We start from the raw sequence: 26974 nt of genomic DNA on the forward strand, positions 1-26974 counted from the left end.
AAGGAATTCATTTTTACTATGAAGAGTGTCGTGCTTAGAATGCACCCCTGGGGTACGCCGTTCTCTTGGGTGAAAGTCGTGGAGAGAGTTGCTCCTAGGCGGACTCGGAATGTGCGGTTAGCCAGGAAGTCGTTCAAGCAGTTCAACATCCTGCCGCGGATACCTAGCTCTGCTAGGTCACGGAGGATGCCGAACTTCCACGTAGTATCGTAGGCCTTCTCCAAGTCGAAGAAGACCCCAATACAGTGCTGCTTGTGGATGAACGCCTCCCGGATGGTGTTTTCTAGACGGACAAGGTGATCTGTGGTCGAGCATGCTTTTTTAAACCCACATTGGTGTGTATCTAATAGTTGCCGAGATTCAAGTATGAAGGTCAATCTAATGTTTATTACACTTTCGAAAGATTTAGCAATGCAGCTGGTGAGGGCTATTGGTCTGTAACTGCTAGGACTTGTTGGTGGTTTTCCGGGTTTGAGAAAAGGTATTATGACTGCTTTTTTCCACTCGTCAGGTATATTTCCAGTTATCCAGAATTTATTAAAGAATTTTAACAGTGCCTCTACAGCAGCCTCGGAGAGATGTGCAAGCATAGCGTAATGCACGTTGTCTGGTCCCGGTGCTGTCTTTTTGCCAGAAGATAGTACCTTATTTAATTCTTGTAGTGTGAGAGGCTGGTTGTAATCCTCATGTACACCTGCTCCAGATGGGAATTTTTGTTTTTCAGCTATTGCTTTGTGTTTCTGAAATGTGTTTGTGTAGTTGGATGAGCTTGAGATCTCAGCAAAATGCTCGCCCAGTATGTTGGCCTGTTCTTCTAAAGATGTTTGTGTCCCGGGTGCTGTCAAGAGAGGAAGTGTGAAAGGGGTATGGTCACCAGTAAATTTACGAACTTTTTCCCACATTTTCTTTGATGTTATTGAACTATTTATTGAGGAGACATATTTCTGCCAAGAGGTTTTCTCTGCATTTCTTCGCACATACCGCGCTCTGGCTTTTGCCTTCTTAAAGGTAAGTAGGTTCTCTGCTGTGGGATATCGACGCAGAGCGCTCCAGGCTTTGTTTTGTTGTTTTTTTGCTAATGTGCATTCTTTTGTCCACCACACTTTGTGTTTCTTTTGTGCAAGTCCTGTTGTTTGTGGTATAGCGAGTGTTGCGGCCGATATTATGCATTCAGTAAACTTCTCATTAATTTCATCTGTGCTAAGGTCGTCACAAAATTCCTTTTCCAGAGTGGCACTTTTTGTAAAAAGTGACCAGTCGGCGAGCTGAATTTTCCAGCGCCGTGGCCTTGTGGGGATGATTGGAGTGGACGATGAGAGCCTGATGACGGTAGGTAAGTGATCGCTGCCCATGGGGTCATTTAAATCATCCCATTTAAAATCGTTAAAAAGTAATGGTGATTCGAAAGCTAAATCGAGAGAGCTCATTTTTGCTGAGCTTGGACAGCAATATGTGGCTTTTCCCGTATTTAAAAGACAGATATTATTTGAGAGGATAAAATCTTCGATTATTTGGCCCCTCGAGTCACAGCGTTCGCTTCCCCAGAACGATGAGTGAGCATTAAAATCGCCAACTACCAGGAATGGCTCCGGTAGTTCATTTATCAAGCCTTCTAAATCTTGTATTGTTAATGTCATGTGCGGGGGAAGATATAGAGAACATATAGTTATGGTTTTGTAGCTCACGACGCTAACCGCAACCGCTTCCAGTTTTGTGTTAAGATTGATTTTTTTAGCAGGGACGCCGCTCTGAGTGACGATTGCGACGCCTCCTGAGAGTCTGTTAGCATGCTCGCGATCACGTCGGAATGTTTGATAATGTCTCAGGATATTCGTATGTTGTGGACCGAGGTTGGTTTCCTGAAGACATAAAGCTACAGGAAACATTGGGCCAAGAAAATGTGTGATATCATTGTAATTCCTGAGCAATCCTCTACAGTTCCATTGAAGTAGGAAAGTCATGTTTATATTTTTGAGTGAGGATTGAAGGGATTTACTTGTTTTCTGGGCCCGTTATTGGGGTCCTGTCTATTCTTCGCTCAAGAGAGCGGTTCCGCCGCTGCAAAGCGGGCGGATCGGGAGTTACCTCCATCACCTCACTAGAGGTGCTGGTGGACCGCGGGGAAGCCGCGGATGTGTTAGTGTCAGGCCTCCCCCGACGGGGGGAAGTCCTGCTGGGTGCCGACCCGTGAGCCGGCGCTCCCTGCTTTGGGGATGGCAGAGCAGCATTCGCTGTCTCTGCCTGGGGCGCAGATGGCTCTGCCATAGCCTCGGTGGAAGTGGCCTGGACAGATGCCGGAGTGCTGTGTGGTGTGCCGCCCCTGCGCACCACATCAGCAAAGTTTGTTTTTGTGGAAAAGTTGAAGCTGTTCTTTGCGTAAAAGAGTCTTCGCGCTTCCTTAAATGTGATGTTCTGTTTGGTTTTCATTGTAACGATTTCTTTCTCGTTTTTCCACGAGGGACACGACCTTGAATAGGCGGGATGATCGCCTTCACAGTTTGCGCAGCGAAGTGCTGCTCCTTGACAGTTGTCGGAAGCGTGTTCTTTTGAGGCCCATTTAGCGCAAGTTTCGCGGCCACGGCAGCTTTGAGACCCATGACCGTACCTCTGACATTTGAAACACCGGCGTGGATTTGGGATATAATGCCTGACATTTATTTTGAGGTAGCCTGCTTCTATGGATTCTGGGAGTGTGCTCGAGTTGAAAGTCAGTACTAAGTGCTTTGTAGGTATCTCTTTGTTGTCTTTCCTTATTTTGATTCGATATACACTTACAACATTCTGTTCTCTGAGGCCATCAAGCATTTCTTCCTCGGTCAAGTCAATGAAATCTGATTCAGATATCACACCACGGACGGTGTTGAGAGATCGGTGTGCTGTGATTGATACAGGGATTTCCCCGATGGATACTAGGTTGGGAAGTTTTGTATATTGGGCAATGTCTCTTAGTTCAAGGAGCAGGTCACCACTAGGCATTTTAGAGACTTTGTACCCGGGACCCAAGGCATCAGTTAGACTTTTTGACACTAAGAAAGGGGACATCATTCTTGCGGTTTTTTCCGTTTCTTCACAATGAAGAACGTGGAACTTTGGAAATGATTTTGGTTTTTGGAAAAACTCTGCGGTTGCTTCGTTCCGCCCTCTTTTGTGAGGGCGATCTGGTTTGGAAAAAGGGGGAGCCATGAAAAATATGTGTTGTTCGGCCATGGTGCCAGCCACCCACCATGGAGCCCAACGAGGGGACGCGACAGGAACTCGCAAGCGAGCCCTGCCCACGCCAGCTGTACACCTTAACTATAACCTAATATGACTCAACTCGGGATAGTTGGTCACACACGGTTAACCCTCGCCGCCAGGAAAAAGAGGAAAAAACAAAGAAAATAGGAGGAGACAGGAGAGTTGTAAGAAAGAGATGGGAAAGTGAAAGATAGAGGGGAGGACAGGAAAAGGCGACTGCCGATTTCCCCCGGTCGGGTCAGGCCGGAGGTGCCGTCTACAGGAAGCTGGGGCCAAAGTGGTGTGTTGCCTCCGCCGAGGGGCCTTAAGGGTCCAAACGCTCGGCATCGGCTCAACCACCAGGATCCCCTTTTCCCCGGACACGGCGATGCCACGCACGGCTAAGCGCGGATGCTCGGGTCCGTGGTGACGCATTGTTCACCATCATCCCCCTGCGGGGATATCCCTGCGGATGCTCGGGTTAACCCCGTGGTGTCGCCACTCACCAACGTCTGCATGCTGCAGACGCCTCCCTGCGGGGAGTTTTTATACTCTGTTCAGGTATGGCAGTTAACCTTATATGAGTACTCATAGGCATAAAAGATATGTTGCACAATACTGACGAGATGCATACTTGTCTGCATGGTTTCCTTGGCAAATGCCCACCGGCTATCTAATTGTAACGAACTAATAAGTAATAATAACTGAACAGCAAGGGAAGCATAAACAGATTTGTTGCAGGCATGTGAGCTGTGCAACCCGCCATCCCCCCAAAACGGGGTTTCTGGATTAGCCCATGATCAAGCTGCCCATACTAGCAATTTTTTACAGGCACCTCTAATGGGTCGAAGGTTTTCGAGGCTCGGTGCTTTTCCGGGTTTCGGGATTAGTATCATTTTCGCAGTTTTCCATTGTTGCGGGAGGGTGCCGCGCTGCCAGCAGTCATTGATAAATGCCGTTAACTGTTCCACGGATTTGTCGTCAAGATTCTTCAGGGCGCGATTCGACACACCATCAGGGCCTGGCGCCGATCTGCTGTGTAGGTAGCTAAAGTCCTTATCCAATTCTACATTCGGATCCCCATCATAAGGGCCGTGTTGTGCAGTCGACGTGTGCGGCAAGTACTTGGCTAGTAACTGGTCGGTCACGCATCGAAAACCTTCGCCCCATATCGCTGACGTCCTGCGTCGGCAAGACCATGGAGCACGCATTGCTTAACCGCTGGCAAGCCCACTTAGAGCACAAAGGGGCATACCCACCATCCATCATAGGATTTCGCCCACAATTGTCCACGCAGGACGCAATGATACAACTGAAGCACCACGTTCTTGATGGCAAGACGAGAGGCACCAAAGCAATTCTCGGCCTCGACCTTGAAAGCGCGTTCGATAGAATCGCGCACTCGGCGATCTTACACCAGATATCGCGGCATAACCTTGGTGTACGCACGTACAACTACGTTAAAGATTTCTTGACAGACAGGCGAGCTGTTTTAGTGGCAGGGGACCTCCAGCTAGAAGAGCAAACGCTGGGGAGCACCGGCACCCCGCAGGGCTCCGTCATCTCGCCCACGCTCTTCAACCTGGTCATGATCGGCCTAGCAGAAAAGCTACAAGAACTGAAAGACGTCCGGCACACAATATACGCCGACGATATAACCCTTTGGGTGCACAAAGGCAGCGACGGTCACATCGAAACGGCACTGCAACTAGCAATCGAGACAATAGAGGAATACCTAGAGGGTACGGGTTTACGATGTTCGCCGAAAAAGTCAGAACTCCTACTCTACCGCCCCACGCAGAGGGGCAGACCACCCGGGAGTGGTCGGAATGCGGCAACGACAAAGCGCGAGTACGAAGAGATCAGACTACGTACGAGAAACGGAGCAACCATCCCGATAGTACACACAATTAGGGTCCTCGGCATGATAATCGAGGCCAACGGCGTCAACGGCGAAACGATCACTAAATTAAAGCACAAGACAGCTAACGCCATGCGAATCCTCAAGAGGATCACTAGCAGAAGAAACGGAATGAGGGAGGAGAGTCTCACACGACTCATACACTCTTTCGTCATTAGCCATATTGCGTACGTTGCGGCATTCCACAACTGGTACAAGGGAGAAGAAGCCAAGATCAATGTCCTCATTCGCAGGGTGTACAAGATAGCACTGGGTCTACCCGAGTCTACCAGCACGCATCGCTTGCTCCAGCTCGGACTTCACAACACGCTTAGCGAAATCGCCGAGGCGCAGCGCACTTCACAACTGGAAAGATTAACGGGAACGACAGCAGGCCGCCAGGTCATGGAAAGTCTCGGCATCCGTTACCACGTACAACAAGGCCAGAAAGTCGCCATTCCAAACGCGATCAGACAAACGCTAAGAGTCGACCCGATTCCACGAAACGTCCACCCGGAACACAACCGGGGAAGAAGAGTGGCCAGGGCCAGAGCTCTCCTGCACAGCCATGGAGACGATACGGGGACAAGGTTTGTTGACGCCGCGGAATATACGCAGAACGCTCGCGATTCGCGGTTGCGGTCGTCGATTCGTGCGGCAAAACGCGCATAACGTCAAGTGTAGCGTGCGAACGCGCAGAAGAGGCGGAGGAAGCGGCGGTGGCACTCGCCCTCACGGATCCGACGTGCACCCTGGTTCTCTGCGACTCGCGTCAGACGGTTAGAAACTTCGCCAAAGGATGGATCTCAAAGAGAGCGGCCCAAGTCCTGAGGAACCGGCAAGTCCAGCAGGAGGTAGAATTCCAAACCAGAATTCAATGGTTCCCGGCGCACATGGGAGAAGTATCGAGGACGTATCGCAACCGCAACGAGACGGCACACGCCAAGGCGCGCGAGCTCGCGAACCGCGCCGGCGACCGTCGTCCGTGGAATAGCACCAAAGACTGCTTGATCAGCTACAACGAAATTACCAAGGCCCTCTGCCTGGCCGCCGAACCTTCCCTCCGCCCAGCGACAAGCTGGACAGGGCGCACGCGGTGACCCTCAGACAACTGCAGACGCTCACGTACCCCAACCCGGAACTATACCACAGGCTTTACCCCGGTACACACCCGACAAATATATGCAAGGTCTGCAACGCCAATGTAGCCACTTTAACTCACATGCTCTGGGACTGCAACAAAAACCTTCACGGTGCTAATTCCGGAACCCTCCCGCCGCGGTTGGCCGCTGCCTTGCGCAGCCCCAGCCTCGGGGACCAACTCTGGGCCGTCCAGCAGGCCCGCGAGGCGACGGCGAGGCAGCGCCTCGACGTCCCCACGTGGGAGACCTAAGGCCCCGTCGGCGAAAGCTCTGCAGGACTATAAATAAAGTTGTTACCAACCAACCAAACATCTAATGGGTGCATGATGGAAAATCGCCGCCATTTTAGTGCAGTGCCATGCTTTATCGCTTACCCGGGTCTTCTCAGTGCTGGGTCCCGGGGCCGACATCTTCAATCTTAAGTCGAAATCTGCAGAGGAGTAGTACAAAGCACAACTTGTTATTTTTGTGCAGCATCTAAGAAAGTTGGGCAATCTGCTGCCACTGTCTAATGACTGAACTGCACGCTTTTTTGTATGGCCACCAATCCACTAGTATTGCACACAATCATTAAACAACTAACCATGCTTGAAAAATGTTGGCAGTTAAAGGCCTACTTGACCCAAAGTTTACTCCGGCTAATTTTGCGCTGGATATAGTGTGCATGTTATGAGCAATATTTATATTTAACATTACGGCTCTGAAGCGTCTAGAATTGAAGTTAGAAGCGTTCAAAAACCTCTGTAGCAGACGACGTAGTCCTCTAGCGGTGTGCTGGACAACTAACAAACTTGACCGGAAATGACGCACAATTGAGACACTGGCATCACCGGCTCGCCTGTTTCAGGCGTTCAGAAGTGAGTGCGCGCACCTTGTGAGCCCTTCTTCTGGCGCGTTTCTGGCTGTTTTCACCGCGAAGCTGGATGGTTTCCGAGAAATATTAACTGCTGGCATCATGTCGACGAAGTGCGTGGCCGCAGAAAGAAATACGAGGAATGCGAAAAAGCACCATGTATACCTCTCGGCCACTGCCCTTCACACCCGATCTCGAAAGCTGGTGTCAGCTGTCTGGAGCTCAGGTGTCAGCTGTCTGGAGCTCAGGTTCACCTGAGCTGGAGCTCAGGTGAATTCCCCTCTCTTCTTCAAAAAAGATAATGGTGGGTGGCTGACGCTTCTGGCTCGCGCTAACCCCTTTTGTGGGTTGGGCTATGTCAATAGACCTGTCCCGGTCTACATCATGCATAGTAATAATAACTGAGCAGCAAGGGAAGCATAAACATTTTGTTGCAGGCATGTGAGCTGTGCAACCCGCCATCCCCCAAAACGGGGCTTCTGGATTAGCCCATGGTCAAGCTGCTCATACTAGCAATTTTTTACGGTCACCCTCTGTCGGGTGCATGATGGAAAATCACCGTCATTTTAGTGCAGTGTCATTCTTTATCGCTTAGCTTGCTTTTTTCACTGTTCGGTCCAGGGGCGGACATCTTCGGCAACAAATCGAAATCTGCAGAGGTGTAGTACAAAGCACAACTCGTTATTTTTGTGTAGCAGCTAAGGACGTTCGGCAATCTGCTACAACTGTCTAAGTGTTATTCCAATGACAGGAGTATACGCCGTTTAGTATGGCCATCAATCCACTATTATTGCACGCAATCATTAAACAACTCCCCATGCTTGAAAAATGTTGGCAGTTAATGAGCAGTCTGCTCTGTTTCAGAGGCTTTTTAGAGCGATAGCTCTACTCTTCGTGGCACAACTTCCGATTTCGATGTGGATGAGACAATGACAGAAGAAGGCTGCCCGTTCCAGACAGGAAGGAGCTAAGCTACCGAGAGTACAAGACATTAAGAAGACCACAGGTAGGAAACTACTCCTCCCCATGACAGAGGACAAGGACCAAACCCGAAAAGAAAGAAGTGAAGGCACTAATCCAAGAAGAAAAATGCATCTCTTGCGGAGGATTGGCCGACAAAAAGTGTAATATAGGCAAAATGGTGCGGAAGACGCTTTCGCCTCTACGCACTTTAGACAGTCAAAGTGCCCATGAATTTTTGGCTGCGCTGATAGCGTAGCGCTCTCATGCAGTTGACCAGCTCATCTGTACACGCTGCCACGGGTTCGAACCCCGGAATTGCCGATATTTATTCAGACGAAAGCCTTTAATACCTCATACTGTCGTTAGCAGACGCGTCGGCAGGAATGTCGACAGACGCGTCGGCAGCCGTGTCGACAGACGCATCGGCAGATTTGTCCGCCTTTCGGCGTCACTGCTTAGAAAGAAACTGCGCCGAGGGTGGGAATCGAACCAGGGCCTTCGGCATTTGAAGAGGAGACGCTACCACTCCGCCACAAAGGCTGAATGAATAAAGGCGCATCTAGTGAATGCATAGGCGAAAGCGTGCTGCAAGGCGAAAGCGTTTCCTGGCGCACTGTTTGTTTGTATTTACTTTTTTGTTTTTCATATTCTTTTTATTTTTGCTATCTTGTTTTTATTGTTTTTAGTTTTATTTTCATATCCTATTTTATTTTGCTGAGACCAAAAATAAAGTGAATTATTCATATTAACCATCCTTTAAACACCTACTCCCACAGTCACCACGGTGGCTCAGTGGTTATAGCGTTCGGCTGCTGTGCCGACACACGCGGGTTAGAACCCAGCCGCGGCGGTCGAATTTCGATGCAGGCGAAATTCTAGAGGCCCGTGTGCTGTGCGATGTTAGTGCACGACGTTAAAGAAGCTCTGTGCACGACGTTAAAGAAGCTCTGTGCACGACGTTAAAGAACCCTCATAGCCTGAGTCGCTTTGGGACATTAAGCAACCATAAACCAGCTAAACTAGCGTTTTGCGGTAGGTCAACTTCAGTCCGCAGTGATTGGCTCAAGCCCTAGAAGCTGCGGTGACGACAGCGGACGCGCCTTCCGTTTACACCCCCGTGACTCTGTTGCTAGTCTTCCAGCTGCGACGCTGCCCCTCCCTGGAAGCCTGCGTGCGGACCCGGATGGGCACGGGTCTTCTTCTGGCGGAAATAAAGTTTCTTCACTCACTGTTTTGTCAAAGAACGGAATGCGTTCAAGTGGCTCGCGCTAGGTCGCACCGATGCCAACCAACAAAGGAACAGAAGAGACCGCTATGGATGAGTCCCTTTCTGTGGCTTTTGACAGCCAAAGAAACCTCCGCAGCCCGTTTGCCGTGTCGGATGAAACTTTCCAGCAACGCCACCATCCACAGAAGTGCTGTGGTATTAATACTGCGGCTGTCCGAGCAGTTTGCTGATTCGGTAGGGTGCCATGCAGGGACCAGGGTGTTTAGTGTCGAAGACCAACGATCTGCGCCACCCTTAGTTTGTTCTATAGACGCAATTTTCGGTCCGCAATTGGCAGCGAAGAAAGAATCAAACCGGCTGTCGCCGCCAGCCGTGAGCCGACGCATCGCGACGTCTCGTCGGTTGACGCGCGAATCGGGACGCGGCATCAACGCATATCGGTTTACCGCAGAGTACCCAAGGGAGCCGCGGCCAAATAGCCGACGCTGTCGGTTACAACAACGCCAGCGTCCAGCGCTAAGAAGCAGAAATTAGCCATTCAATCGCAACTACGGACAGAAAGTTGTGTTGGTAAGTGTAGTTTCGGCTTTTCAAACTTCCAGCTTCGAAAAGCACGGAACGCCATCGCCGGAACGGCATCGCAAGTTTGGCAAATTGGAACTTGCTTTTTCGAGGAAACCGTTATGTTTATGCGGGGTTTAATGTCCTAAAACGACTCAGGCTATGAGGGATGCCTCAGTGAAGAGGTCCAGAAGTTTTGACCACCTGAAGATCGATCTTTAACTTGGGCGAGTCACTTCTCTTGGTGGACACGCTAACTATACTCCGTTTCGTACATCAGGTGCAACGCTGTCAAAGCTAGCGCTCTTTTTTGCGCAGCCTGCATCCGTGACAGAAAATAGTGCGTTGCTTGTGGTGAGCGAAAATTAACAAATGCATTGCCGATAGGCTTCGTGGATAATGCATTTGTCATCAGCGTGACAAAAAACGATGTTATTGCGAACGAATCGGGCGAGATCTGTGATTTTGTATTTTGCGTTTGTCGTCATTTTCCATTTCACGTTTTCGCTGTCCCCGCTAGCCGCCGTGTTTACTCTTTCCGTCCGCCTCCCTTTCACTTTCGAGAAAATGGCGTCCAGCTGATCGGCCGCGGCCAGCTCTCCTGTACACATTTTCCCGAAGATCGTGCACGCCAAGCAAGTAATTGCGTATGTGTTCGGCCGCACCAGGATCCGTTTTCCGGAGAAGTCTGTTCGGGCAGTACTGAGTGCTGTGAGCGAGGACACCGGAGTATCTCCCCGTAGCGTTGCCAAAATCAAGGCGGAGCGTCTGTGCGGGCCTGTGGCGTCTCCGAAGAAAAGACCTCGCGACGTGAAGATTTCAAGCTCGCGAATAGTCAAGAATGACAGCTTCACAGTCCATGCCATTCTTCTGAAAGTGCACAGTATGTACGCGAAGAGGGAAGTCCCAACACTGGGCAGTGTGCTAAAGGCTGGCAGTTAGGACGACGACCTGCCGAACTTCAAGAAAACCACATTGTGGAGGTTTGCCAAACATTCCGGTCAATAGCATTGTCGTCATGGGCAGTGCTCCATATCATAGCGTGGCTCTTGAAAAAGCACCACTGGCTGTTTCCAGAATAAACCATTTCTCGCAAACACTGCGGGGTCAGCATTTTTTAGTGTCCTGTCTCATTTATTGTTTGCTCTTTCGAAATATTTTTACCTAGCGTTGTACAACTTTTTCTGCATTCTTACTTGACGCTCCCACAGCTTGGAACTCTTTTTACCTGACTGCACGGGAAAACAGGCACTATCGAGGTGGCGTGCGTAAAAATAATTTGACCCGAAAGTTACAGACGGCCACTTGTTAATTGGGCCACGGCGGAGCACTCAGCACTGTGCTAATTAATTAAACCCGACGAATGAACGGCATCTTTCGCGCAAACCTCTAGCTTGCAAGTAAAAAGTATAGTCACAATGCTGCAGAATCGGGAAGAAAACCGCTACTAGTGACCAAAATCCGGTGCGAGCTCACTGACAACGAATTTCGGACAACTCACATTAACGCGGTATGCATCAAATGAACAGATGCATGCAGTTCATTTCAGAACACGCCATAATATTCAAGCGATTCTGAACAAAACGAGTTTTCTCGTTCAAGTCACGCGAAATTCAACTTGCGATGAAAAAAAAAATGGGCGAAAAAAAAAGTTTTTCCACCCGGGATTTGAACCCACGCACCCTCACTGCCTGCCGACTCCCCGGAGCGACGCGTTAGACCGCACGGCCACAAAACAGCGCGGAGTGATACATTTCTCTTTGTTTTTTTCTGCGAACTACTTCCGTAGCCTTCACAGCGTTGCACATGATGTATGAAACGGAATATAGGGATGATACTTTTTTACGGAGCCCCCGATTATAGGTCGCCGTTTTCAATTGCTGTCGCGAGCTAGGCTCGAACTTTTATGCTGCACGAGACGCTGGTTTGTACGAGACCATCCGGTACATTCTGCGGCAAACGGTTGGCCTGATACGTTTTTTTTTTCCGATGCACGGTGCCGACAACTAGGACACCGACGGCTTTCTTAACACCCACGTGCGCGTCTCCTGCAAACTTAAAGATGGGCGACGCCAATAATCCTTGCCACGAATGTCCTCGGTGTTCTTTTGTTGTGCGCAAAGGGCCGCAAGAGGCTGCCTGAAAAGACAAATGCGAACGCGAGTGGAGTGCTCAGCTATTCACTAGTTGCAACTGAACAAAGACAGATGCTACACACCGGCGTCGCTAATGCGCACCGCGCTCAATCCTGACCAACGTTAGAACGAAATTGCGCCAATGTGGAGACAGACGCACACACCGGCGTAGATAATACGCACCTTGCTCGATGCTGACCAACGTTGGAATGAAATTGCGGCAATATGGCGCGTCCTGACTGGCCTCTCCTTGCAGGTGCCCACGGGGAAGAGGAAGATCAGAGCAGCAGCACGGAGGAGCCAATCAGAGGCGCGCGCCTTAAGTGACGTCATAGGCAGCGCAAGCAATCAGAGCGTTCTTCCTAGAGGTGACGTCACAGGCTGACACGCCGCGCCGCCGCCGCTGCTGCGCCAGGGCTAGAGGGGAACGCCTGGATTGTCCCTAAGGGGCAGAGTGCAACGCAGTGGGAGCAGATGCTGAGTATGAAGGACGAAGAGGATCTGCAACGTCTTTTCTAACGTGCTAAACAGGAAGTAGAAGCAAGTGGTGCCCTGGGCTCAGGGCACGCTCACTGCATTATTAGAAAAGGGACTGCGGTAGGTCAGTGAGGAGGAGGTGAACTTTGTTAAAGAAGAGGCCTTAGACGTCGATTGGGGTGGTTCCCCTCCCCTCCTCTGGGCCGGACGCCAGGTGGCCGACTGACGACGACATTCGGCGACCTCTTCGGCCCGCTCTGTGACTCGGAATTGAACCTCCGGGTCAGAGCTTAGCAGCGCGGCCTCCCACTTGGGTTTGGTTTGGTTTATGGAGTTTAACTTCCCAAAGCGACTAAGGCTATGAGAGACGCCGTAGTGGAGGGCTCCGAAAATTTCGACCACTTGGGGTTCTTTAACGTGCACTGACATCGCACAGTACACGGGCCTCCAGAATTTCTCCTCCAGGGAAATTCAACCGCCGTGGCCGGGATCGAATCTGCATCTTTCGGGTCAGCAGCTGAGCACCATAACCACTGAGCTACTGCGGCGGCTCTTGGGTAGAGAGCTGCAGACTCTGTGATGGCTTGTCTTCATTACATGAGTATAGGATCTGCGGTGTGTCTGCTTTTTGGTGCCCACAGAGAGAAAAGACGGGGCGGAACTGCTCTGGGAACAATTTCCAGGATAGTCCGAATGGGCGGGGACCCAGATCAAGTTGATCTGGCGGGTACTGGAGGTTTTTTTTTACTGTCTAATTAGAGAATCCAGGTTGTCTCTTTCTCTGACTGTGGGGATGACGTATGGTGTAGAGTAGATGACTCTGCTAAGAACGAAGGCTTGTGTCACTTTCCTGGTCTCGGCTTTAACTGCTCGCAACCTCGGTCGGGACAAGCAGCGTATGCTGATAGCATTCGAGGTTTGCTCATATGGTTTCTTTTTAGAGCGCAGCTCTTTGGCGTCCGTTCCTGGGTTTCGCGTCGTCGTCGGCGTTGTCGTCGGCGTCGGCCTCGTAACCAGCTCCGCCCCCCTTTCATCCGCAGCTGGGGTTGACTCACTATCGGCGTCAGCGGCATCAGTCAGTCGCTGCTATCTCTTCCCTCCTCCCTTTATCGTGTTGTCTGCTTGCTGCGCGCGCTTCTGCCCCCATCGTTTGCCGCCGGGTGTACACGCCGCCCCCCTCCCCCCTCTTCCTGCGAGTCTCCGGTTGTCAAAGCGCCGGCTCGAACTTAATTCCTTTCTTCGCTCCTCCTCCAATGCAACCCCTGTGCGGTGGCAATCAGAGAGCCAGATCGGTGGCGGCGGATCTGTATATGTGCACCGCCCGAGCCGAAATTGCCGCTGCCGTTCGCCACTGCGAAATTATCTGCCAGTTCTTTCTGAGCCATGAGCGAGACGACCGATGGAAGTCCTCCGTCTGCTAAAAAAAAAATTCTGTGTTAGCGCATACATGTGTTGCTCGATTTCTTTGTCTCAATCTATCGAAAAGGTGAAACAGCTTATTTGCTGCGCTCAAATTTCGCATTAGGAAGTAACGTAATTGTCGGTAATTTTTTTTTACTGCCAATAAAAATTCAGGGGGCACTTTGTTGACCTGAAGTGCGGTGAGGCGAAAGCCTTAAACGCAGTGTTGCAGCTTGTGTCACTGATGTGTGGTTATGATGTTAATCGCCTCTAAGATAGCGTCTTGCAACGCTACCAGGGAGTCCACAGAACGCCATCGCCCATTCGGCTCTGCGCGTTGCTCGACGGTAAATTGGTTTTTGAGGAAGGGAAATGTGTCTCTCTCGCATATCTCGGTGGACACCTGAACCTCGCCGTAAGGGAAGGGAGGAATATGGGAGTGGACGAAGAGGAGAGGAGCAGAGGATAAACTTTATTTGCTCTATTTTACAAGTTATTACGGTCGACAGAGGTCGGCGCCCCTATTCCAGGCCGAAACGCGAACACATTTGCTAACACGACTTGGTCACGACAGTATGAGGCATTAAAGGCTTTCGCCTTAATATTATTCTGGGTCCACCTACGCCTTTTCGGAAGCATCTGTCTCGGTTGCGTTCGACACGAACGCCTGCTCTCGGCGATGCTCGAACCGTACTCGGGCTCGGACGCATTTCGTAAGCGTGGAGAGTAGTGAGACGGGGCCTTCCGGATTGTCTAAAGAACTTCGCCATGCTAAAATGGCATCAACAACGCTGAACTGAACTGCTCCTGCAAAACATTCCGCGCTTAGCCATGCTTAACCTCCTGCGTCTGCTAATTTTATCGGTGTAGGCTAGAGGACGAAAAGCGGGGGCCGTTGGAGACGCGCTACACCATTTTCCAACGGCAGACTGTTGCGGGGAAGGATTGTGGCCTCAGAGGCCAGCGAATGGCAGCCTGATGATAACAGCAGCGACTTGGCAGTGGAACACGACTAAAAGTACGTATTACAGGCAGCTGAATGGTGCATCACGTTTAGATTCGGCACGTTCAGTGGCCCGGTATAGTGAAATTAATAGCCCTTACTAAATTTGTAGTCATATACGTGTCAGCCCAAAGCCTTTTACGCTGAGAGTTGCGTCTTGCACGTCAGCGCATGGGGTGGGTGGTAATGCCTCGAAGCGGTCGGTGAAATCGCGGGCCGCTTCGACTCGAAGCTGAAACAGCCGACCGTTTCAGCGCAGAGTAGAACGCGGTTCTAGTTGCGACCTAGGGCCGCCGCGGTGGCTCGGTGGTTTTGGCGCTCGGCTGCTGACCCGAAAGACGCGGATTCGATCCCGGCCACGGCGGCCGAACTTCGATGAAGGCGAAATTCTGGAGGCCCGTGTACTGCGCGATGTCAGTGCACGTTAAGAAACCCCAGGCAGTCGAAATTTGTGGAGCCCTTCACTACGGCGTCCCTCATAGCCTACGTCACTTTGGGAAGTTAAACCGCAATAAATCCGTGAAACCCACCAAGTTGCGAGAGACGAAGTGGTGCTTCTTGCTTCCCCGGCGCCCGATGTATAATTTCGCAGGCAAGCTGGTGAGCCAGCTCATTGCCGGGGATGCCCATGTGACCAGGGAACCACCGAAGGGTCACCGGTCGTGGGCTTAATGCTAAGAGGGCGGCATCTAAAGCCGACCGGGAAGGGAAGGGGAGGACTCTTTTATGGATGGCACACAGAGTTCCCTGCGAGTCTGTATAGACAACGTATGCGGGGGGTAAGATGGCGAAGTGTGTGATGGCATCGGCGATCCCGTGTATTTCTAGGGCGAGAGTGGATGGTGGGCAGGTGTATGGACCGGTTGTGTGAGTGCTGGTTGTAGAGAGGCAAGGGTGGAGCAAGAAGACAAGAGCATCCAACGGGCACTCGTTTCGTGGGCTCGGGAAGTCGCCCCCACCTGGTGGCCACACCAAGCCCACCTGTCCGAAATCCCGCCAATTTATGGCAATAAAGTTGTTTCTCTGTATCTCTTGACGCAGGTTTTGAAGTGTTAAATTAAAAAAGGATGCGCCTCTAAACGCTGGTTTCACATACGCTGAGTCCACAGAAGTATAAATGAAACACTCGGGCACCCGGTTTGAATAACTGTCCCGAGCTACCCTCCAAACTGAGAAACGTATGTTATATGGAGCGCGAAAGCGTATGACACCACCAGGAGATGAACTGTCGCGTTAAAATTTTAATACGAAAACTGGTCTTTGAGAAAACGAAACGGCTCAGTAACAGTCTCGCACCTCGGTAGACACTTGAACCACTCCTTAAAAGAGGCAAAGTCTGGGAAGGCATACAATTCAAGGTGCATATATCGTCAATTCGAATACCTGTCGGAAGCTAGCTTGCAACTTGACTATCACATGTAAGCTAGATGCAATCGTATGACACCACCCGGTAAGGTTCTCATTTCATTTCATTTATTGAACCCTCAAGGCCAAAGGCATTGAAGTGGGGAGTGGTTACAAAACAAGAAATACATAAACAGATACAATGCATAATGCAAAACAAAGTATTATCATACTCCTGTTATACTATGTTAGCTAGTGCAGAACGAAAAAGCTGGTTATCACTTATGTCGACGATATCTCTCGGAAGGCGGTTCCATTCGCGTGATGTACGAGGCAAGAAAGACTGAAATGCAGTTACAGTGTTACACGTTTCAATGCCAACTTTGTGACGATGATCAATGCGGTTTGACACGTATCTGGGGGACGAAATAAGGGCATCATGTAGCATGGGATGATGGTATAGTTTATGAAAGAGGCTCAAACGAATTCTCTGCCGGGGGATGCTAAAAGAGGCAAAGAAAGATTAGCTTTCATGCTTGTTACACTTGCGGGACGGTCAAAGTTTGACAGGATAAAACGAGCAGCGTTATTATCAACTGGCTCAAGCAAAGTTATCAGCATTTCATGATGGGGTTCTATCATGCCTTTACGGTGCAGTCACTAGCCACAACGTTATTTGAAAAAACAAAGTAGGGCTTTGCGCGCGCATTTGATTTATAAATTGCAATTTATAGTTATTGGCTCTAAGCCCTTTCCGTCTGACAGCGACGGCCATTTTAAGCTTCCTGAATGACATAACCATACAGCGGCATCGTCAGCTGTAAAACTGCCGCGCACAAAGTCGATGCGGTGCTGAGCGCGCACTTATTTGACATTCTGGTGATTGTGAAGTCGCGGAGACTGGAGACAGCAGCTAGACAGAAAAGAGAACTCAGGTATTTGTTGTCCCTGCCCCCATGGCGCGAGATGTGGTCGCAGCACTATAGTGACCCCGCATCGTGTCGCCAACTTCCCCCTTTTAACTCCTCCGCATCCCTAGCCTGTATAACGAACAACATATTCCACTAGGATCACTACGTGCAGTTCAGTCGTGAGACATCATGTGACCGTCGGCCTATGCCACCACGAATGGCGAGCGCGCCAGTGTTGCCCGACTGCCACACGGTTACGGAGAACTTTTATATATTCAGTTACAAATTACTCGCCGCGCGAAATAAGGTCATACTTTGTCCATTTGTTACCAGGTGTATAGCGGGCAACAGCCAATAAACAGCTTGTGTCGGAAAATTGGATTGGTTTGGTTTATGGGGTTTAACGTCCCAAAGTGTGGAGGGCTCCGGAAATTTCGACCACCTGGGGTTGTTTAACGTGCACTTACATCGCACAGTACACGAGCCTCTAGAATTTCGTGTCGTGACCTTCTAAAGTATGGATGAGCGCTGCTGCTAAATGTAATGTAGTTGTCCTAACGGTCGCATTGAAAGTAGGCCTAGTTCTTTTTATTTTTGCCAACAGAGCAACAAATTTGCTTGTTTGAAGCGAATGACAAACAAAAAAGCATTCCGGTCTATGCGTTCGTCATTTCGTTCAGGGTTATTTATTTCCCGGTGACCGCGATGCCAAAAAAAATCGCACGAGTAATCAACTTCTGAGCCCTCAAGCCCAGTCGCTAGTACGAGCTGTCTTATAAAGCTATATACCATAAACATCTTCACAGCATAACAGAATCGCAGTTAATCATTTTGGTTCATCCCTTACTAGCCTAATTGCATACTGTCCCCTTTTGTCTCGGTGGCAAGCACCCTGGTGCACGGCTGCCGCTATTCTTCCTAGAACCGAATGTAGAGAACGCCCTGCAAACATTAGTGCGCCGGACGTTCCCTTGCTGGGAAACGCTTAGGCTGCGCCGGTAATGTCACTTTAATATGAATTATGAAAAAAGGACTACATAGGCAAACACTGCCTCGAGTAAACTGCTCGGTCTACTCTAAATGAGGTCAGATACCTAGTGCTATGCATTAGAACTCTTGTTTATGACCTTACTCAAAGCTGAACATCAGGACATACAGGTTAGCTTGTACCTATGAAAGAAATAGTGGGTAGGTAGCTGCGCCAGATGCAAGCCACACCCCGCCTCTCATACGTACGAGGACAAAGGTAAAACAGACACCGAGGAGTGCCTTGTTGCTGAAGTGTCTATTCATATTCCGGCAAAGCGGGACCAAGCAGTGGTATGCCATGGCAAAGAGGCAGTTTGACTGGCAGTAACTTTACCTGTGAACGATGCAGCCGTCAGAACAACGGTGTGAATGCCAAGTATCGCTTCTTAAATGGTGTACATAAAAAGAGAAGGCTTTATTTGAATACTCGATTGCTCGGGTACATCAGGATATTTGTTGAAGATAGGACACGTGACAACGAATAAGTTTAAAATCAGCGAAACCAATCAATCAAACCCATTCGCCAGGTATTAAACAGCTAAAAACGACTGCGCCGCACGCAACTAAAAAACTTTCAATCTGAGAAGCATTTGCGATTAGTTCTAGCGGTGAGCATAGATAGCTTGTTTTTTGCTTGTTTATTGTGCTTAAGACAGTACAGAAGTATTGCCAAGGGGCAGAGGCAAAAGGCGATAGCAATGAACGCTTGACTCGGCCAATGTCCCTATAAAAACTTGCAGCACAAACAGCACACACATAGGAATGACTGCAAATAAAGCAAACTTGCACATGAACAGAGGCAATCTGTCGACTACAGAGGAAATCAAAAAGAGCAGGATTGAAGCCAGCACTAAGTAGTCAAATTATACAATTGTGTAACCTAAGCACGAAATAAATTGATAGAATAAGTTGAATAATAAAATACAGAACCAATCAGTGGGAATAAACACACGCAGTGGAAAATAAAATCACCGGACAACACTGGATTATGATAAGCTATTCGCAAGCAGAGTCATTGACCAAATCCTGTAGATATGTTTACCAAGTTATACACAAAATAAATTTTGCCCTTTTACCTGAAGGAAATCGGGGAAGAAGAACAATTAATGATTTCGATTAAAGGCGGGAAAAAGATTCAAGCAGTTAGGAATTTGCCAGTTGAGCAGTTGCATGCCATAATTCGTTCTAATGAAAGGTTTAAAAAAGGAGTGGTGTCTAAATGTGCAATAGGTTAAATCCTTAGTGTAAGTAGAAAAGAAAAGTTCGCTGTTTGCTTTCACCTCTAGAAAGATAGCTTCGGAAAGCCGCTGGTAATACAAGGCTTCAAGTTTCAATATGCCACCTTTTACAACTGTGCTGAATATCCCAGCTTTAAATCACAAGTCTATAATACGCAGCATATAGCTTACATAGAAATGAAAAAGATTCCAGAAAGAAACAAAATCCGTGGCTTGGATCGATTGTTCCGAGAGTAATAAGGTGAAGCGGCGGAAACGGCCCTACACGGAAGACTTGCTCCCGCGGTTGTGCGGCTTCTTCAGTCCGATGAACGTCTGCGTCGAGCACAGGACGCAAGGTTTTCCGCGGTACATGTGGGCATCCTTTAAAGCTCCCGGCCAGTCGGGGGGAGCTTCTGCGAGTCCTTCCAGCACTGCCGGATCCTCCGGGTCAAGAAGCCACGTGAGCTGCGGCGGCACGTCGTGTTCGTTACGGTAGTGAACGTGCATTGCCGCGATATGCTCGAATTCGCTGGCCATCCTTTCGACGAGAATCTCGACGTCCTCGTCCGACGCACGCGCCTCGGACAGGATACACAGGTAACGAAGCAGCTTCACCTCTACGATGTCTTTCTGGGTGAAAAAAAAAGAACGAAGTTTTACGGGTTGTGGAAATCGCGCCGCTTGGACAGAGCTCCATTGCATGCTCGCTAGTAATGGTACGTGGGATTTAACACCCCGAAGCGACACGTTCGGTACAGGAATGCCGCAGTGGAGGGCTGTGAATTAATTTATGCTAACTGGAATACTTTATCGGGCGTGGAAAGCGGGAAGTACGGGGACGTTTTTCATTGCATCCCCTTCGACATGTGGCCGTCCTGGTCAGAATTCGATCCCCCAATCCTGAGATCAGTAGTCGAGCGCGGATTCTATTGAATCACTTGGAAGGGTGCATGCGCAGTTGTCTTTTTGCCCACATCAGGCGCTGTGTGTAGGCATCATGGCTGAAAAGCAGAGATGTGGCAGAACGTTAGAATTGTAGGAAACCGTAGGTAAAGATGATGGCGAATCTTAATGAGAATTGAGAACACAGTAAACAAAAATAATAAAGAAAGAAAAGCTGAGCATGGTGGCCATTGCCACCACCCCGTTTCAAAGGGGGCGCTCCTAGCCATCCATCCATCCATCCATCCATGGAGGCCACTTTTCAGATGGCGTTCGGGAACACGAGTGACGGAGCCGCAGTCAGGAATCTACTCCGCGGACGCTAGGTGTGACACTCTTGTCATTGTGCAGTGAAATCTGATGCCAGCCTAGTGGCGACGCTCCCCTTCGTCGTAGCTTCCACTCCACTTCCGCTTATCCGCGTGTATTCGTAACGCTGATATCAGTAGTGAAACTAGTCAAAAGAAGTCGCAGATACAGATCTCGCTGTAGAATCAAAAGGGAAGCGTGCACAAAACCACATGTGGGGATCACTGGTGCAAAATGTCTGGTAAACGGAAGTGCACACGATGCAAACCACTGGCGGCATTTGTGCTTGTCAGAGGATCTAGATAACCTGACAGACGCTAGCATCAGTATTAGTGACGATCACTGACAAAAAAGGACGAACGCAGCCTAGCTCAGCGAGGATTCATATGTGCGGATAAATCCAGCAAAGCGGCTGAAAGATAGCGGCTGCGGCTGATGAAAAATCGGAGAAGCAAGTTCGCTCCTAATGACTGAACATTCTGCTATCTGATCCGACTACTGCACTTCCCCGCTTATGCACCTGCTGCACCTCTCGTGCCTTTATTGTCCTGGCCGCGCGCAATCGTTCTACAATGACAGCTTATTTTCTATGCATTCAAAATTGACGTTCTTGCACCATATCTCCCGCCTCAAGGCTTGGAAAGGCTCTAGTCCACAGGTAACATGCCATGAGGTCGTGAATAAACAAAAATTGCACAACACTGCAGTCTTCCCCATCGGAGACATTTGCGTTTGAACATCAACTTTTTTTGAAAGTCACCGTTATCACGTCACACTTACCACGTGACCCTTAGATTACGCCGGCAACTTTTTGACACGCGAAACTTATCACGTGACCATTTAGTGACGGCACCAACTTTTTTTGCAAGTCATCGTTGTCTAACATCAGTACGAGTCCCCATCACACTTTAAAGTTTAAAGTCGTACACACGACAACGTGTGGACTTTAAGCCCTTCTACCACACTTGAAGAAACGCCCCTTCTTGGCGCATACGTTGGCTGCACCCCTGGCACACAGGGGGCCGAGGTTCAAACCGCAATTTTGGCGTATTTCTTTTTTCGAATGGTCATTTACGCGCGGACACACTGTTCCCACACGCTCGGCGGACAGGTCCTGCACACGCCACTCACGAGACAAGAAACGCTTACGCAATGAAACAGTAACGAACATGAAAGCGTTACATCTATGTTCGGTACGAACTTTCTACTAACATACAGCGCAGGAGGATTGGCGATATGCTAAGCGAAATTCGATAAGATGGCCTGCGTGAGTACGCAGCGGCTCTTCCTCAAGGAGATAGCTGTTGAACATCTTGCGAACTGGTGACCCCACCCTGCCAGTTTTGTTCTTTGACCGTGTCCTTTTTGACCAACTATCTTCTTGTCTGTGTATCAATTGTGCCCTCAATGGCTGAGCGCTCATCTAATTCGCCCATCGCATCCTTAGACGCTATTAGTGATTAACAGGGTGCCGGTCAAACCACAAGCAATTGATTTATATATGTAACTAAGACACAGTTCTTAAGGATCCGTGTAACTACACAGCGTGGATAAATGGTGCTTTCCGCACAGCAGAATACCTGGAACGAGCGGTGGGTGAAGTTCAGGTCCTTGTAGGAGAGGACGAGGGTACGCAGACATATATTGTGCTTGAGATAATGCCCCAGGGTCTTGTAGCACTCTAGCGGATTCTTAGAGCTGTCGACGATGCGCAACTCAGCCAACTGGCTCTCGTGGGCGAAATCTAAGTGGTTCACCATAGGCACGTTGTCCACCGTCAGGCGGCCGTTCAAAGTGCTGACACTCAGCCGAGCAAAATCATAGGGATTGAAGTATAGCCCCAACAAACAACGGTGGCAAGCTCTACTGGGGCCGTCGTACCCGGAACGAACGTCTAGGTCCTCAATATCTTTGCACGCCGCCAGTCGCACGAGTGCGTCGTCGGGGCGAAGAGCACAGGGGGCAAGTGAGAGTGCCCGGAGACAGCACGAGGAATTTGCCAGCAGTACTGTCAAGTCGACGTCATGGCCGAAGTGGAACGAGTTAACGTTCAGCTCAGTGAGGTTCGTGAATCGTAGGAACAGGTCATGAAGGGCGTCGCCGCACGGCGCGCCTGATACGGCCGCATGTGGAGACCCGCCAAGGGCAGGCAGCGACAGCAGGACGAGGCAGAGGGAATGCACAGCACCCCAGTTGTTTAGCAAGCCGGCCTGGCGGATCTGTTCGTGGAGGCCGGTCTCCAGGATGGCGATCACGGTCAGGGGTTCGGGCAGTGCCGGTTGGGCGGACGTCGCCAAGTCGCGGAGACGCTTGCAGTTCCACCTGTGTCCCTCACGCCGGTGCAGCACGTTGGCGCAAGCGCGCGCGCAGTGTCCGAAGTCGTACGCCGCTGGCGGTTCGAGGGGGTTTGGCGACGGCAGCTCAGAAGTGAATGCGAACGTCTCCATGCGGGACTGATTCACCAAGATCCTGGCGCACCGCAGGACGGCGCTGTCGAAGGGACCGCGCACCAAGTGCACGTGAAGATCGGTCACGTTCGGGCAGTACTCGAGGAACAGGTCGAGAAGGTCGAAGTTGGCGTCGCCGGCGACCTCGACATAAAGGTGGCGGATGTTGTCTGCCACCATTTGCCGGAAGGCACCCCCGGTCGGCTTGCCAATGTGATCGATCTGACTGCGTGCTTCGTCGTCCTCGCCAACCATCGAGAGCTCCAGGCGCGTCAGCAGCTTTAAAGGCCCCAACATGAGGCGCAGGAGGTTACGCGCCTTCACAGAGGAGCCGAGGCACTCGATGGTGTGTAGCTTCTCGGCGCGGGTGGCCATGCGGCACAAGTCATCTGCCTTCGCGACACGGTTGTTCGTGAGACGCAGTACCAGGAGCGTCGCCGCATGGGCGTTGAGGTGCCTTGCCAGCACCGATGCGGGAGCGTTGGAGGGAAGCCGGAAGCTCCCTTCAGATTCCATACTGAAGTGGGAGGAAACAGCGGCGGACTCACAGCGCTGAAGTTCCCGCAGTCTACGACGTTGTTTTCGACGAGATTCGTGTGTTTCTGGAAGGACGGTGAGACGCCTTTGAAGTGCCGAAGGAAATGGGCTACCGGTGAAAACTTTCAAGGAATTGTGATTTGATGGGTGTCGATGTGGACTATACACGCGGCGCTCAAGCGTGATCAGTTTTTGTGGTGGCCAGAGTCCCGCAATTGATAAAGGGCTGTGCTTTTGGCTAGTGTAGAATGAGATGTCAACTTTTGGTTGATTGTTCAGTGCTCTAGCAATCACGTTTTCTGGATCAAACTTTGGGATTTAGAATTGCTTGTAGACTGTGATAACAACGCTCTCTTTGATGGACACATTTGCTGACGCTGGGAAAATATGCCCGTCATGTGAAGATCATTCCTTGCAGCACACCTGGCGCGAAACTTTACTTGGATAATGTTTCTATTGGCATGAATTGTAGCTCGAAGGCAGCGACCGTCCCGTGGTGTTTATTTTACTGCACGCAACTATCTGCGATGGTCTGCAGCCTAACAGTCTTGAAGAGTGAGGCGGAACCTAATCCTGGACGAGTTCGCCCTAATTCGGTGGTTATAAGGATTTATGGTGCAGCAATAGTCTACATCCTAACAGTCTTCAAGAGTGAGGCGGAACCTAATCCTACAAGAGTTCGGCCTAATGAGGTAGTTATAAAGATTTTGCTGCAGCAGTATGATACTCACCCCCCCCCCCCCACGCCGCCCCCAGCTTTGCTTCAATGTACCATACATAATTTATTTCATTTTTATTAGTACGCAGTCTCTAATAACATTCCCCCGTCCTGGGCGGAACTCTACAGCTTTAGGTAAGTCCGTTCGGTCGGAAGCATTCCGTGGATACAGGTTTCCGTGGAATCCAGTATTTATGACAGACAATATAGACTGTTTTAGCTTACCGGGTTTTCGCGCCCGCGTCACTAAGCTGGAGGGTGAGAGTGGTACTGCGCATGCTCGAAACGCTAAGCCAGGGAGCACGCGAGGCGGCCAAACGGAGCGCCCTGACGAGTGGGCGTCGCGCAAAGCCTTCTCGTCTTCCACAAGAGCGGCGAAAATCCAACATGGCAGCCATCGGTTTAGCAGCCGCCAATTGAAATGTCTAAGAAAGATTAATTCTTTTGTTTTAGGGTAGAACAAATTACTATTTTTTCATGGTTGTAATTCCGCTTTTTAACATCAGGTGCTCTTCGTTTAGGTCATCGCTGTCTACGGTCAGCTAAAACGCCAATACCTGGCCGTCGCTCCGGTAAGCCTTAGCGGGCCAACTTAATTAGAGCGGACCGTCAATTAGGTCTTCTGCAAGTGTCTAGTATAGAGGGCCCAACAGAGCACTTACTCGCAATAGAAATCTTTATTGGCTGACCAGTCGGTATGAGTACTCTACAGGCGACCATATTTCGAAAGACAATGCGCACGTACAACCGGAACCGTATTTACGACCGGAACGGGTCATTATTCACGCTCAAGATTTCATTTGCCCTAAGAGCCTGTTCATGCTTTTCCTTGTATATCTACCCTTCGTTTAGCTATATCCCGAGGTATTTGTATTCGGCCACTTTGGGTATTTCGCGGCCTTGTATGGTAAGCACCAGATCAGTTGTATCGTTGAAAATCATCACACCTGACTTAGTTGAGCTAAAACTGAATCCTAGAGCGTCTTCTTCGTCTCCACAACAATCAACCGAAGTTTGTAAATCTTCCTGGCTATCTGTTAACAGTACAATATCGTCCGCATACATTAAACCCGGGAGTCATGCACCTGCCGCAGTGTGCCCTTGTAGGGCGAGCCATGCAAAAGTGCGGCCGCTTTGTTCGTGTCTAGAAACAATACGCCTCTGCGTGAGCTGATACGTGTTGCCACCTGTGCAGTGTGTGCCATACCACCCACCGCCGCCGACCACTTCGCCACCGCCATTATACCAGCGGTCCCCGTGGGAGCCAGCATTGCGTCCACCGGCTCTGAAGGCAGCTGTTTGGGGCACTTCTGACCTGCAGCCTGTCTGCTATCATTGTGGGGAAGCCGGCCACATGTATCTCCGTTGCCCCTACCGCGAAATCGGGCTCTGCGAAAGCATAATCCGATCGAGATGTGAACATTAGGTTCCTTAATGCATGTGAAGGTGGGTGACTATCCATAATCAGTTAGGCCGTGGTTTTCAGTGATAGCTCAAAAAATTGGAGGCTTATCAAGGTTAAGCCCAGTGGATGCGAAGCATGTCCTTAGTGTTTGGAGGCATCTTGACCGCATACACGCCCGGCGCAAAGACGCTGGCGCGGTTGCGGGCACAGAGACTGACGCGACGGCGGGCGCGCGCCGCCTCATCCCTTGCGTGACGTCACATATCACGTGATGCAGCGATGGTGGCGCCGCCACCGCGTCGCGCGCGACGGCGCGAACCGAAGCGTGGAGGCCTCCGCCGGGCGACGTCCGACGGCGCAATATGAGGCCCCATCTGCAGCCGGTGTAACGTCATCACGTGACGTAACATCATGTGATCTCACTTCAAGGTCAATGGTGGCCATCGCCGGGAGGCGACCGACTGCACGATATGAGGCCCCATCTGCAGCCGGTGTGACGTCATCACGTGACGTCATGTCACGTGACCTACTTGAAGGTCACTTGAAGGTCAATGGTGGCCACCTCCGGGCGTCGCGCGAAGGCTCGAAACCTACGTTAATATGCTTCGCATAAAAATACTAGGGCGTTTATCTGCGTTTCCGCTAGGCCTGGTACGCTCACCCGGGTCGCGCGCGCAGTTAAAGTCACCCGTGAGTACCACATGCTAATCGCAGCCTAAAGGAGGTGAAATATCCTTAAAGAAGATTGACTACTTAAACGGATTATTTGCAGCATACATGTTGTTCAACCTCCCAAATTTGTTATGCTGCCGAAAGTCACAACATATCATTCGGCCGTCTATGTCAAGCAGCTGAAAAGAGTCACAAACAGACAGACTATTTTTAAAGAACAGAAATCAACCTGCCCAAAGGGCCACCGAGTGCCACACAGACATTGTAATCTATTAAGGACAGCAGCACAACCTCTCTATTCAGTTCACTTTCTTTATTAGCATTATAAACAGCAGCAATGCCTTCCGGACTCTCCAAAAGTAGCCAGCGCAGCTGCACCTGTTTCTGCCCAGACTGGAGTCCACAGATACTGAGTGTTGCGAGGGTCAACTGTTACACGCTCGCCGGGGTGACTAACTTGCACTAAAGTCCAGCATAGGCGATGTCTGGCGCCAATCCGGGAAGTTACGCCTCAGTAGAGCTGGCGCCTATTCTTCTTGATCTTGAGCGCCGAGATATCTT

General features: G+C 50.2%; 1 protein-coding gene across 1 annotated transcript in view; it reads right to left on the reverse strand.

Annotated features, from left to right (window-relative positions):
- Window positions 1–12269, reverse strand: part of LOC149366352 (uncharacterized) — a 35335-nt gene extending 23066 nt beyond the window's left edge. Inside the window, exons 1-4 of the mRNA XM_089550324.1 lie at window positions 12182–12269; window positions 11950–12002; window positions 6633–6688; window positions 6339–6536 (exon numbers count right to left, since the gene is read on the reverse strand). Of these exons, the coding sequence (XP_089406450.1) occupies window positions 6339–6536; window positions 6633–6668 (234 nt within the window). The 5' untranslated portion in view covers window positions 6669–6688; window positions 11950–12002; window positions 12182–12269. The remainder of the gene's footprint in view (window positions 1–6338; window positions 6537–6632; window positions 6689–11949; window positions 12003–12181) is intronic.
- Between the last annotated feature and the right edge of the window lie 14705 nt (window positions 12270–26974).

Source organism: Amblyomma mixtum, chromosome 1 (assembly GCF_055824585.1).
Source record: "Amblyomma mixtum isolate Tamu chromosome 1, ASM5582458v1, whole genome shotgun sequence".
Taxonomy (NCBI): domain Eukaryota; kingdom Metazoa; phylum Arthropoda; class Arachnida; order Ixodida; family Ixodidae; genus Amblyomma; species Amblyomma mixtum.